Below are 15,035 nucleotides of genomic sequence, written 5' to 3' on the forward strand. Positions count from 1 at the left end.
CTGCTCCACGATAACTGGGGCCTTTAATGGAGGACCCCAAGTCTGAGATCTGGAAACATCTTGAGGTTTGTTTACTCACATGTCTGGCAATTGATGATGTCTGTAACCTAGGGGCCTGCCTGGAGTTGTCATCTTGAACATCCACACATGGTTTCTCCATGTGGCCCAGGCTTCCCCACAACATGGTGGCTACACTCCAAACACAGGCAACCCAAGACATAAAGAGAAAGGGATTCAGCAACCAAGTGGAAACCATAGAAGTCACACACACTGTCACTTTCACCGTATTGTGTTGATCAAGATAGTTACAAAGGCCCACCCAGATTCAAGGGAGAGGAACACAGACCCCACCTCTACATTTGGTATGTCATTGTCACATTGTGAGAAGAGCATGTCAAATAGAAGAATTGATGAGCCCATCTCTGGAAATTCAGTGTGTGTCCACTATGGTACCTCCAGCTGGAATTCTCTAAAACAGACTCCTTTAATGTTCCTTTCCTGCTAGCTAAATCACTTGTGGTGATACACATCCTACTTTCTGTAATGCGGAGGTTGAGATTTACACATGGAAAAGAAGATGAAAAACAGAAGACAATGATGGATCTTTTCTTAGAGAAATATATTTTTTGAAAACAAGATAATTATTAAGATGTGTCTGTATGCAATTCTAATTAATAGCTTTAATTCTATTTGAAAAAAATGCTCCCCAGTCAAGAAAATACTTTAATATGAAAAACATTGTTTATGAATACCGTATTTGTAGCTTGGTTATGAAAACATTTTTGTAGGTTCTTGATTGACTTGAGATATTTATACAATCCTCCATTCCCTGACATACCTCTAGAGCACACAGTTTATTGCAGTATAATTTTATTACATAAATTCCATAGCTACGTTACCTAACATCTCTGAAGCTTTAGTGTCCTCATCTAAAATGTAGGGAGAATATTGGCACCTGTCTCACAGAGCTGGCCTGAGGATTAAATGAGTTAATATATGTTAAGCGCTTGGCACCTTGTAAGTGCTAAAAAAAAAAAAAAAGCTAGACACAGGAAGTATATAGATGTGTTAATGATATTCTGCATATATGTATATATGAAGAGTCAGAGCATAATTGAATTCATTTCCAACAAGGTATTCAAAAGATAAAGGAGTATGGTTACTGAAAATAGTGGTTAAGCTGTTTCAATTAGGAAGAACATATTAGATTGCTTCTTAATTTGCTGTTTGTTTTTCCCAGTTTGAAAAAGAAAAACAGCATGATATTCGATCATTCTTTTCACCAAAACCTAAGAAAAGGCAGTTGGTGGCCTCCTGCGATGAACCAGGGATATTCCAGGAGAAAAATACTGTTGTGCCAGCAAACCCTGGAAAGATAGCCACAAGACATAGCATTGATTATGAAAGCAATTTTGAACCTGAAGCTAAAAGATTAAAGTCGGTTACCGACAATGACCACCGCAGTGTCCCAGAGGAGAAGCCATCCTGGCCCAGGCGAACCACGGCTCACGCCCAGGCAGCCACCCGACCCCTTCTTGGAAAAGGCTGGCAGTGTGGCCTCTGCACCTATATCAATAACTCCGTGTTACCATATTGTGAAATGTGTGAGAATCCTCGAGGCGGTGCTGGTGAGTAGATGGAGTGTGGCCCTGGAGGGGGCTGGTGGTGTTGTCTTCATGTAATCGGTGTTTTTACAGGCAACTGCTGTTGTCGAAGGTTTGTGTGACTCGGCACCGACTTCAGCTTTTAAGCTGGAATAAGAACTTTATACAGTGAAGACTGAATTGATCCCCTTGTGGAATGTGCAAAACTCCCAGTTCTGTCAAGAATGTATATCCAGAACGTCTGTGACATGGCATTAGTTTGGCACAAATGGACATTTCTCATTAATGCCAGCAGGATGTGAATTCAGTGGGCAGGAATAGAAGCTCGGTTGCTATGGTAGCAAATATGCCTTATAGTCATAGACCTGCTGTTTTCTTTCTCCTGTAGATAATACTTGTTTTAAAAGAAATTATAGATTGTTTTTGTTTAAATAGCAAAATAATCCAGTGTAGCTCCTTTGCCTAGTACGATATACATGGTGTCCTGTTTCTTGCATGGCAAATCTTAAAAATTCCTCTATAGATCTTCTTTTAAGAACCAATGTTGTAGGCTTTATGAGTTTATTCTTTTCCAAAGCTTGCTATTTTAAAAGTAGAAACTATAAATATACCTCAGAATATGTTTTTATAGCATGAAAGGCCTTTTTCTGATGTTTTGTGTTTGAAACGATTGTTAATACTGAGTCTGTCTTAAGAAAAAAGATCATTAGTATTTCTTATGTTTCCAGTGTTAGAGCCCAAGTTCATGGTAAGTCAAAACGCCACGTTGACAGTTTTGGAAACTGCAAGGAGTCATTTTATCAGCTGTGATCATTGTACACATCTCCTTTCCCATCATAGGTGAATTCTTTAGAGAAGTGACATTAACCAAGAGTCAGATGAGACATGAGCAGTACTGCCTTTCTTGCTTTTCTGTGTCTTAGTTTTCATCTGAAAGAAAATGTAATCAGTAGCTGAGTCTTTCCTCTTTCAATTCTTGGTGTTCCTGCAAAAATGACAAGTCTGCCATCTGGGTGGTTATATTTGTAACGTCAACACCTGTTGTCTGTGAACTAAATAGGAACTACAAGCTTATTCCATATAATATCATAATTTGCATTATCTCATTCAATTTCCAACTACTCTAGGCCGTAAAAATAAAGTATCTCATGACTACAGAATAGTGTCAGTTCACATTAAGTATAAGTTGAATGATTTAACAATGAAAGTCATAGTTTAATAGGGTTTTATATTCTGATTTTCCTTGGTGATACCAAGAGCAACAATGAAAGTTTCAAGACCCATGATTTAATAAGATAACTCTCAAACAACCTAAAGAAAAATAAAACTCCTTCTGTGACTGTTAAAGTCTGATTAAACAGAAGTACAAATTCTAAGTAATAGTGATAATACTGTATATAAAACTTATAATTATTAGATTAGTATTACTGTACTTGGCATAATGATTTCTAATCTTGATTTGGAAGTACCCCCCAAAAGTACTGAAGGGCAGAATTCTAATTCACATGAACTTTTTTTGAGAGACAGAATGAGTGTGAATGAGTGAGGGGCAGAGAGAAAGGGGAGAGAGAGAGAATCCCCCAAGGGGCAAAGAGAGAGGGAGAGAGAGAAGGGGAAAGAGAGTGTGGAGTCTGACATGGGGCTCGAGCTCATGAACTGTGAGATTATGACCTGAGCTAAGTTGGATACTCAACCAACTGTACCACTCAGGTGCCCCAAATTCATCTACATTTTTTAATCAGGGTTTGCCATACAACGCTTTGAGGAAATGGTGGAATCCAAAAAACTAAAGGAGCAATATTAGGAAATTACAGTCCTATAAAGATTGCTACATTTGGTAAATTTTTGTAATAGTATATATTGAACACTAATATTTGTCAATAGGTAACACTTCTTTTGTGCTTCTTTTTTTTTTCTTAAGTAATCCCTATGCCCAATGTGGGGCTTGAACTCACAACCCTGAGATCTAGAGTCGCATACTCTACTAACCAGCCAGGTTGCCCCCTTGTGCTTTGTTCTTAACCTCCATAGTTTTTATTTGGCATCTTACAGCTCATAGGCCCATACTTCTGTCTCTCACTTGAACTGCAGTTTGTCACATGCCTATGCAATATCTCTACCTGGGTGTCTAATGGGTTTGTCAAGGTTAATATGTCCAAGATGGAATTCTTGATTCACCACCACCACACCTAACACCTAAATCTTCTCTTACCTCATCATCCTTACAGTGATGCAGCATCCTTAACTCCTATCTCTCCTCCCACACTTGATTTGTCAAGTTTTGCTGGCATAACTTCTAAAGTGTATCTTGATTCTGGCCACTTTTTCTTTATTGCTTCCATCCTTCTAGAAGCCACCATTTTCTCTCCCAGACCTCAGTGGCATCTCTGCTAGACTCTCCGTGGCCCTTCAGTACACAGCAGTCAGAATGATTCTTTAAAAACCTAGATGATTATATTCCTTTGCCTAGAACCCTTACTGGCTTCCGTTTCTATTTCTGACACGTGGAATGGAATCTCTAGGAAACAAGGACCTATCTCATTCTTCACTGCCTATACAGTACGTACTTGGCATTTAGTGACTCCCAATAAATGTCTCCAGAGAATGAGCAAACATTGTTCACTTTCTTTCTTTTTATAAGACCTAGTTGTAACTTTTTAAAAGCTGGTCTTAGAGTAAGTAATGATTTTATCTAAATTTATGTGTAAATTGTTTGATTTTCATAATTCTACAAATAGATAGCCTCAGCAGTACTCAGGATACAAACGAAAACGGGAAAGGTGATCCTCCGAAAGATACCTCCAGCAAAGCTGAGACTAGTTCTGACTGTGAAAAACAAGGCCTTGCCCCCTCAGAACCTAAACCATTGGCTGAGAGCAAGGAAGAAATAGCAAAAATTGAGAGAGAGGATGGACTCACACCCCAGCCAGGTGATGGTAAGTCTTATTTACATTTCCAGTGTCCAGATGAGAACCATGCACTTAGAGAATACTGTTAGTAGATTTGCTACTACTACCATGTTTTAGGGTCCTTGTATTCCTATTTATATTAAAAATACAACCATTTGGAACCACACCCTAAAACACCAGATGGCTGGAGGAACAAAGCTGTGGACACTCAGATATGACACAGAGAGCAGAGCCGACCTATTGCTTCCCATGCTGCCCTCGGCCCGTGCCCCAGCCTCATTTGACCCAGGTCCTACATGCAGGAGGCAGTGTTTCTGATATTTAGGAGGCTCTTTGGGACAAAACAGTAAAGATCAACAGATTATTAACAGCCACTTGACAGATATTAATCATTTGCACGTGAATTTCTTTTAAATGGCTACAGTTAATTGGTATATTTTAAATGGAGTGTTTTAGGTTTTTTCTTAAGGAAACAATGTCAAGATGGTATGAATCATGACCACACTTGGAACCAGCCATGTAGTGTTTGGATTTATTTACTTTTTGGTTGATTCCATTCATTATGTAGAGCTGTGATGGGTGGCACCTACCAGCCCATATGTCAGATATTACTATCTTTATGGGTTGGCTGCCCAGAGTTTGTGAGTATTTTGGAGTTATTTTCTTTTCCTTTCTTTTCTTTCTTTTTTAAAATTGTTTTAGTAAGAATATTTTGGGGGTTTTTTATTGTTTATTTGACAGAGACAGAGAAAGCCTGAATGGGGGAGGAGCAGAGAGAGGGAGAGAGAGAATCCCAAGTAGGCCCTGTGCCCAGTGCAAGCCCAGCACAGGGCTCAATCTCACAAAACATGAGATCAGGACCTGAGACAAATTCAAGAGTCAGATGGGTAACCAACTGAGACACCCAGGTTGGCCCTTGGGTTATTTTGTTAATCAGTTAGTGAGCATAGTAACTCACAGATTGAGGTTCTCACTATAACAACCCCAAAACTGTTATGAATGGACAGTTGAACTTTTTCTTCTAAATCAGTTGCTAATTTAAAGTCAGCTTCATAGCTTTAAAATGAAATGTTCAGTTAAGAATTTCTGAGCTCAGGGCTTCCTCCTTCCCGCAGCCCTCCTTCCTTCTGATTCCTCAGGTTCTTCTCAAAAAATATCTTGGAATGGCCCCCAGTTTAGGTATGTTAATTTTAACAGTCTTTAGGTGTAGTCTGAGGTGGGGCATTTCTTTCATAACTCTGATTTCCTTCTTCCGGCTCTGACAATGCCTCAAGTGCTGAAGATGTTGTTATAGGACAGCATGGGGCTCACTGAACTAAACAGCAGACCCAGAACAAACAACTGGCAATTGTCATCAACTCCCGGGCCATGAGTCTCTTCATCTGTGACCGGGAAATTCTGGCTTGTTTGTTGTAAATTGGTCCCTTGATGAAGGCATGTTAGCTGTACTTATACATACTTTTCAGAAATCACTAGACCTTTTGAAATTCAGTTCTGCCAGTGAAAATTCCACTGGCCTCATCCACTCCAGACAATGCCAGCTTTTTCCCCACACCTGCCCCCCTTCCTTTTTTTTTTTTTTTTTTTTGACTTATCAGATCACTGGGTTGAGAACTTGATATAAGCGATATGCTTCACATCTCCCCACTAACATGGATTTCCATGGCAAACAAACAGAAGAAAGACAGGAGGCACACTATGTTGAAGTGTTTATTCATTCCACATAAGCTCTTAGACTGGAGTGGTATGTGCTTTGCAGGGACTGTGGGTTTGTTCTAACTGAAATTCCAGGGGTCTAGAAGGATAGTTGGGTCTTCACAAGATGTGTCCTCTGTCATCTCAAACCATTAAATTACATTTCAGGAAAACAATGAAAAGAGAAATACATTCCCCCATGTAGCCGCTAGCTACCAAGAATATTAGCTGATTTGGAATCAATCCTATAATGCTTTTTATCAAAGAATGACTTCTGATCTTTAAACATGAATCCATTAACCATAGCTCTTCAGAAAATCTGAAGACAGTGATTATACATTGCATTGATATTTATGTACATTAAGAAAGAAAATCTAAAAGTTAAACTATGACTTAATATCTTAATGACAGCCCAGACCAGCTCAGAGCACCCTCTGTTGCTTTGCCATTTCCTTCATTTGCCCTGAGGGAGGTGGCAGTTTCTTGGCATGTGCTAGGCAGCCCGTTTGCACATCACAGTATCCAGATGTGAGAGAGTGCCCGCTATCTGCAGGGATCTCCTTTGCTCAGGTCCCATGAAGCACTGGCTTATTCTTTTGCAAGAATATAAAAAACATTGGCTGTTCCTCCAGTGATACATATTTACTCCTTTAAATATCAAATTTATGCTCCACTGCTTTATATCCAAAATTTTTCGTATACATGATAGCTTCTCATTTCAATACCAAATCAGAGTGAAGCATTTTGAAGACACTTTACAGGTAATTAAACTCAACTCATGTAGTAACAACAAAGCACTTGACTCGAGCGTGGTGTTAAAGTAACAACACCGCTGTAAGTCACGACTAAGCCTCTGCATGCTTGGGCCATGCCAGCTACCTCACAACTGCCACCTGGCCAGCAATGATTGTAAAATGGCACGCTTACTACCTGTCAGCTTGCCAGTTTCAGAGATGTTAACGTGTGGGGAAAATGGACATTTTTGAATTCATGAAATACAAGAATACTCCCAAGTTTGTAAAGTGACCAGTGCCTTGAGTAGAAAAATTAAAATATGATGACATTGCCAAGTAGAATGAGAAAGCATAGACTTCCAGATCTGGGGAAATACTTTAGAAGGTCACTGAGGGAAAAATAAAATAATCATAATCATAAAGTCATTTAGGAACTGTGGCAGAGGTTAAGGGCACAGGCTCCGTAGCCACATGACTGGCCTTAAGTCCTCTTACTGGTCGTGTGACCTTGGGCATGCTAATGTGCCTTAGTTTTCTTCTCTGTAAAATGCAGTACTTATTTCTGAGAGACGTTAATATTTATACTTAGAACAATGCCTGGCACATTGTAAGGACTTGATAAGTGTTAACTATAATTATTATTTAGATCCACTTTGATAACCCTGTCTCCCCTACAGACTGTATTGGTCAGTGAGACCCAGAAGTGATCAATAAAAGGAGATTATCAGAAAAAGAGCTCGTGCACATCTATCTCCTTTTGTGAATGTGAAGCACCAGGTCATAGGGAACCCGGCATTCAAAGGGCCACTCACAAAGCTGATTGCTGCCAAACCAAAATGGTGCTCCTTCTGTCTCCTAAAACCACTCTAACTAAATGTCTACATTTTAGACTCCCTCAAGACTGATAACAACTCTTGGTGGCAGGAAATTCTCCCTCATACCTAACTCCTATCTTCTCAGATAATTCTCAATTTGTTTCTCTCTTGTGGGATCATTAGCAAAAGTGCAAAGCAACTGGTTCCCATATAGGACACTATGGTCTTAGATGGCCTGCCATGGTAGTTTTATTTCAAGCCCAGACACATGTCCTTTGTGAAATATGATGATATAGTTTATATAGCTCTTCCATCTTTCTAATCCACAAAAAAGATTAAAATAAGCTATTTTGCATAGATAGGAGTTAAGCCTTCAGGTTCTTTTTTATCTTCTCTATTAGAACAGTTGAAGATTCCAGACAATCTGCCAGTATACGACACCTTAATGTTCTGTGCAAGTAAGAATACTGACCGGATTCACCTCTATACTAAGGTAAGCATCATGCGGATTCTACAGCTTAAAATGTGCAGAAGCCTTCCTTTTTTTCCATGTGTCAGTGGTGATAGTTACTTTTATTAACAATGAGATAGGCATCTAGTTCTTTTTCTCCTTACTAATTCTAACATTTCTTTGTTAAATCTAAAGACAGTGAGAGGCAAAACAGCATAGTAGTTAAGAGCATAGACTTCAGGGCCAGACTGCCTCAATTCACATCTGTTACTGAGTGTGGAATCTTAAACACATTACTTAACTACTCTGTGCCTCACTTTCTTCAACTTGAAAACATGGAAAGGAGTTGTTACAAGGGTAACATGAGCTAATTCTTATAAATCACTTAGCACTGTGCCTCGCCATAAGGAACTCTCAGTAAGAGTTAGCTCCTAGATTTAGTACATACACACACCCACACACACAACATACATGCGTGCATGCCGCATCTACACAATGGCTACACTATGCAGCCATAAAAAAGAATGATTTCTTGCCGTTTGCAACACCATGGATGGACCTAGAGTATGTAATGCTAAGTGAAATAAGTCAGAGAAAGACAAATACTGCATGATTTCACTTATGTGTGGATTCTTAACAAAACAAATGAACAAACAAAGCAGAAACAAACCCATAAATCAGAAAACAAACTGGTAGTTGCCAGAGGGGAGAGGGATGGGGGGTGCAAAAAACGGGTGAAGGGGAGTGGGAGGCACAGGCTTCCAGCTATGGAATGAATAAGTCACAGGGATGAAAGGTACAGCACGGGGAATGTAGCCAATATCACTGTAGTTAGAGTGCTGTGTGGTGACAGACGGTAGCTGCAATTGGGGTGAGCACAGCATACTACACTTGATCTTGGCCAAAAGGGCAAGAAATGATTGGTGAGCACAGCAGGATGTACAGACTTGTCAAATCACCATGGTGTACACCTAAAATGGACGTAACGTCGTGTGTCAACTGTACTTCAAAAAAGACAAAGTTCTCTCCTTCACGGATCATTAGTACCAGCAGCAGCATCTTTGCAGAAGCCAAACTCTGCCCATCTGTGTTGAGTAGATTCTAGGAAGCTTTAAAAACATGATTGCTTGGATTTGTGCCCTGACATAGGTTGGTGGTCCTCAAGCTTTTCAGGCTCAGGACCACTTTGTACTTTTCAAAGTTGTCGGGAACCCCAAAGGGCTTTTGTTTATGTGGGTTATAGCCATTGACATTTACTACATTTAGGTGGAAACACTTAAAATATTTATTGAGGGTCGTAATAATAAGCCCATTATTGATATTCTTGTCAATAGCTTATTTTTATGAGACATCTTATTTTTCTGAAACAAAGATAACATTTAGGGAGGAGAGTTGGCATTGTTTTACATTTTTAGCAGTTTCTCCAGGCTCTTAATAGAAGACACTAGGACTCTCCTCTCTGCCTATCCCGGGAAACGTCACCATGCATTTGTGACAGAATGAGGGTGAAAAGTGCAAATACCGTTTTACTGTTCTTATGAAAATGCTTGGCCTTTGTGGATCCCCTGAAGTGATCTCAGGGGCCCTGTGAGAATCCTTGGCTTAGGTAAACTAGTCTCAGTATTTGAGGAAAAACTTGCTGAGATTATGAGTACTTCCATTTGGTCCACATGCTGAGATTATGAATACTTCCTTTTGGTCCACAGTATTTCTAACCATTATAATCATTATAAGTATAATAAAATAATATTTGTACCTTTTTCAATTCATGGGCCAGCCTATTGAAAGAACGCCTTTGTCAAGATAACTTGGTTACAGGTTTTATACTAAACCAAGTAGATATAGAGAGATGTGGTGGCCATGTAATCATCTCAGTTCTAACTAATAACTAGAAGGGATTGCTAGAATATAAGGAGATGACTAGGATCATGAATGCCAGAAGCCCCGTGCAGCCTCTGCCGTGGGACCACAGCCAAGAGAGGGAGACCAGGAATGAATCCGGGAGTGACAGCGTTCTTCTTCAAGGCCTGGACTCCCGTCCACCATGTGGACCCTCTCAGCATGGAGGGAGCGCCTAAGCATCCTCTGCTCATCTGGAGATAAGTTCGACTGCCTGGGACCCCTTCACCCCAGTGTGGGGAGGGCTCCTGGTTATGTTTCTCAGACCATTACATGAGGATAACACAGAACTTCAGTCCCCAGAAGGGAATGAAGGTCAGAAAACCAAAAGCAGACACCAGGCCGGATACAACCCAGGAATTCAGAAGCCCTGAAACTCCTTAAACTTTCTACTCTGTGCAGTGGAAACCTACATCCTGGATCACCTGGTCAATGTTTTCCCTCTTTGGGTGGAGACAGGGGAGAAGCTGCAAAGTCCTGGAGTGACAGCCTTGCTGACCCATCTTCCGGCTCCACCACCCACCCTGCATCGCGTGGGCCACCTCATCTTTTTGACATCTCTCTTAATAGCCTCAAGTGCATTTTTATGACTGTGCAAAATGCCTGCATGTCCCTTTAGCATAAAATTGATTCAAGTAATCTCTAAACATGACACACGAAGCAGAGGGAATGTTAACAGGTCTTCTCACAGCTATAAGGTGAGCTGAGGTGAATCTGGAGGTAGGACTCTGGAGAAAAACCCCAGCACAATGCCTAAAAGCACTCCCCTTAAAAGGAAGATCATTAACAGATGTTTACATCCTAGGTTGTAGTAACAGTATCCCTCTAAAGAGCTGTTGGTTTCAGCGAGAACCCCAAGTCTGATTCAGAGTTCAGAGTAACTGTTGCACATCTAAATTCTGAGTCCATGTGTTAAGTACTTTTTGTGTGTTTTTTCCAAAGTGATTATGGGAGCTGTAACTTTGTTTTCAGCTGAGAGAAATGGGATAGGAGTCCAGCTGTTGTTGATACAATAGATTTTCATATGCAGAGGTTTTTCTTCCCCCCTTTAAAAGACATACTCCTGCTTAAACCTCATGTGTAACTGACTAAGCCCTCTCCCTGGTATTTTTTACCCTTAGAGAGAAAGCAGTGAAGGCATTCGGAGGGCACTGGAGAGCCCGGCCCTTCTCTCCACTCAGCATGCTTGTGAGGAACTGTGTGTGGGTAGAATCTTGTTGCAGTGCGACATCCCAGTTTATCTTTTAGGAAACAGGGAATATTGTGCCATTGTATAATTCTTTACTTTTAAAATAATCAGTAGTGCCTACAGACAAAACGGATTAATCATGCCTTCCTAATCTATAATCAGGATGGAAACCAGATGAACTGTAACTTCATTCCTTTGGATATAAAATTAGACCTTTGGGAAGATTTACCAGCAAGCTTTCAGCTGAAACACAATCGCTCCCTGGTAAGAAGAGTCCTCTGCGTATGTTTTAAGTTAAAGTGTGTTGAGTACTGTATAAGGCCACTCTGAGTTTCATGAAAGCACCTTGTGGCCTGTTGCAGAGTCACATCACCAGGCACATTTTCATCGGTGCAGGCACTGCCTCCTAATTCCCTTGGCGCTAGGAAGAACTGTGAAATCTGTTTCCTGGGTGAGCGATCACACCTAGCGTTGCTGTTTCTGTTGATAGGGTCATCCTCACATTGTTGGATTTCTCCTTCACAGCATTAGCAACCGTGCTCTCTGTACCTGACAGTGCCCCCGTTTATCTCTGACAATTAACTTCTAACAGTGACAAATTCTGAGAGCTGGCATGGTGCCGTGGTGGGCGACTCCTGCTCCTTTGGAAGCAGCAGCATACGGCTATAGGCCACGCACCTGCTCTGGAGGCCTTAATTCGGATCTGTGGCTGATTTATCCTCAGCACTGAGAAGCATCAGCACATGCAGGGGCTGACAGCATGCAGTCTGCCGTTTTTTGTTTTTTGTTTTTTAACATTTATTTATTTTTGAAAGACAGAGAAAGCATGAGCAGGGGAGGGGCAGAGTGAGGGAGACACAGAATCCGAAGCAGGCTCCAGGCTCTGAGCTGTCAGCACAGAGCCCGATGCAGGGCCCGACCGAACTCACAGACTGTGAGATCATGACCTGAGCCGAAGACGGACGCTCAACTAACTGAACCACCCAGGAGCCCCAGTGTGCCACTTTTTACGAGAAAATAGTGATTTTGTTTTTGCCCTTTGGGTGGAAATCAAACATTGCCCGTGAGTCAGCTACACTTGTTTTAAACAAAAAGGTAGCAGAGAGTTATTTTCTTTGGTATCATTTCATCCTGATTCTCAGATTCCCAGGAAAGGACCGGTTACAGATAATTGACTAGTAAGTAAGAACATTACCCTGGTAAAAATGTTCCAGGTTTATTGACGGCTGTTTTGCTGTGATAACTTAGGTAGTTGGGTAACCAGGCAGTTCTCAGATGTTGCCTCGAAACCAGCCAGCCTGTAAGACCCCCTCCCCACGCCCAACTCTGCCGCAGCCACTGCTGGGTGTGTGCTTCTGAGAGACAGGCACCTCTTGGTCACACTGGGCACATTATTGCCATTGGTCCCTATGTGCATTAAGGACATTCGCTGGGGCGTCCTGAAATGTGTCTTTGGGTTGAAAGAGAACTGGCCATTGATACTTTACAATAAGATAGGAAGACAGCATCAGTCTGAAGAAAGCCTTAAACTGTGACATTCAGAAGCCTATTTGGGAGATATAATAAAGCATCAGTTTTCTGATGTGATAAGTGGCTTTACTTTCAAAGGAAGATGCCTGGTGAGCCATTAGCTCTTTTCATTGTCTCATTTTCTGCCAGATTTTAAGGTTTGTTCGAGAATGGAACAGTCTAACTGCCATGAAGCAAAAGATAATCAGGAGAAGCGGGTGGCTGTTCTGTAGCCCAATTCTTGCTTTGGAGGAGATCACAAAGCAACAAACCAAACCACATAGCACTAAAAGGTATGAGTTGTCTTTCTTCTTTATTTTGGATTTTATTATTTTGTCATTCTACAGGGAAGGAAGTCTGACACTTTTTATGTAACCACTCATGAAATCCTGATGAGTTAAGAGAAAATTAAACATAAAACAGTCTCTTATTTTATAACAACATAACTAGATGTTTTGTGAATTTGATCAAATCCACTAGAAAACATCAGGCTGACCGGGTCTTGGTCACCATGAGTCCCGCTCATCAGGAAAGAGGCTAGAGTCACAGGCCGGTGTGTCCTGTGACCCACCAGGCCTGGGCCAGTATTGAGCAACAGGAAGACATCTCCCTAGTGGGAGAGGGCCCAGGTCTGGGTGCCGTGCGGCAAGGAAGCTGGTTCTGTTTGACACGCCATCGCGCAAAGGGTGGGAGGTGACAGTTACGGTGGGGGGAAGGGGGCAAGGAAAGGTTTCGTGTCTCATGCCTGTGGAATTGTTTTGCCCTTTATCATTACAGGTTTGTTTGTTTATTTTAATTTTTTTAATGTTGATTTATTTTTGAGAGAGAGTGAGAGAGTGGGAGGGGCAGAGAGGGAAAGAGACACAGAATCTGAAGTAGGCTCCATGCTCTGAGCTGTCAGCACAGAGCCCAATGCGGGTCGCAAACCCACGAACCGTGAAATCATGACCAGAGTCTAAGTCGGCACTTAACCAACTGAGCCACCGAGGTGCCCCACAGGTTTCTTTCTAATCTCTGTATACTTACTTTTTCGGCATCAGAATCTTCTCTGCCCCGCTCAGGTGTCCCCTTATGTGAGCTCAGTCCCCATAGCCTGTAGACTCTTCCCTCAGTGGGAAGGAGTGATTCTCAATTAGCAGTTCTGTGGCCCAGCAGCCGCGTGGCCAAAGACACCCCTGTGGCTCTTGCCAACTGCATACACCTATAATCTGCCTTCATCCTCACATCCCATCAGTTACCATCTCTAGCGTTTTCCGTGCACACAGGTGAAAATCATCCATCAGGGATAGGTGAGAGGATGTACTTAGTCAAACAGCTTGTCTCCCTAGACAGTGAAGCATCTCTTCAGCTGTTTCCAGATGTGGCCTGTGGTATATCCATATGTGAGAAAAAGGAGTGATACTTGTGATAAGTTATGAAGGAGAAAAATAAATATAACAAAGAATGGAGACACAACTATATGTAATTGCCACTGGGACATAGGAAGTGTCTGGAAGGGTATCCTAGAAACCCTACCAGAGTTTTCTCTAAGACAGTAGCTCTTAGCTGGGCGGCGGGGGGGTAGTGTTAAGAAGCATTTTAGTTTGTTAAGATTAGTGGATACAACTGGGGAACATCCAGAGGCTGGAGACCTGGGATGCTGCTCAGTGCCCTACAGTGAACAGAACTGCACTTAAACAATTATCTGTTGCAAAATGTCATTAGTGCCCTTGTTGAGGGATCTTGCTCTAGACCATGTGATCGGGGATTTGTGGAGATGATGGGAACTTTATACTTTACGCCTGGATCACAAACTCCTATGACTAAAAGCAAAGCAGGAACCATAAATGAACAAATGAGATCAAGTGTAAAATCAGAAAAGGTTGAGGTAGGATGTAGAAATACAGTAGATCGGAATGTGTATAACCCATCTGACATCATTCAAATTCTGGCTAAAAAATAAAATGCTGTATGAGTTGATGAAAGCCCTGTGACTAGTTGAATCTGTCCATGAGCTGCCAGTTTCGGACTCACCTAAACTCTTCTGCACTGCTTAAATTGTTCCCACGAGTGTGTATTACTTTATATAAGAAATACATTTAAAATACATGTATGCATTGATAATATATACATACACACACATGCACACACCCCTCATACAGATACCCACTCATGTGTAACAAAAAGCAGATTGCCTGTTAATTTTCTCAGGACTTCTGGTGGTCCTCTCCATTTCCTCATTGTCACAGCC

General features: G+C 41.4%; 1 protein-coding gene across 2 annotated transcripts in view; it reads left to right on the top strand.

Annotated features, from left to right (window-relative positions):
* ZRANB3 (zinc finger RANBP2-type containing 3) overlaps positions 1-15,035 on the top strand; it is a 285,634-nt gene that overhangs the window by 257,114 nt on the left and 13,485 nt on the right. For both annotated transcript variants that reach the window (XM_039229949.1, XM_039229948.1), the window contains 5 exons: positions 1,241-1,628; positions 4,343-4,540; positions 8,159-8,250; positions 11,459-11,560; positions 12,956-13,098. In XM_039229949.1, the coding sequence (XP_039085880.1) occupies positions 1,241-1,628; positions 4,343-4,540; positions 8,159-8,250; positions 11,459-11,560; positions 12,956-13,098 (923 nt within the window). The remainder of the gene's footprint in view (positions 1-1,240; positions 1,629-4,342; positions 4,541-8,158; positions 8,251-11,458; positions 11,561-12,955; positions 13,099-15,035) is intronic.

The sequence above is a fragment of the Hyaena hyaena genome, unplaced genomic scaffold (assembly GCF_003009895.1).
Source record: "Hyaena hyaena isolate Hyena2069 unplaced genomic scaffold, ASM300989v1 scaffold_41, whole genome shotgun sequence".
Classification (NCBI taxonomy): Eukaryota; Metazoa; Chordata; class Mammalia; order Carnivora; family Hyaenidae; genus Hyaena; species Hyaena hyaena.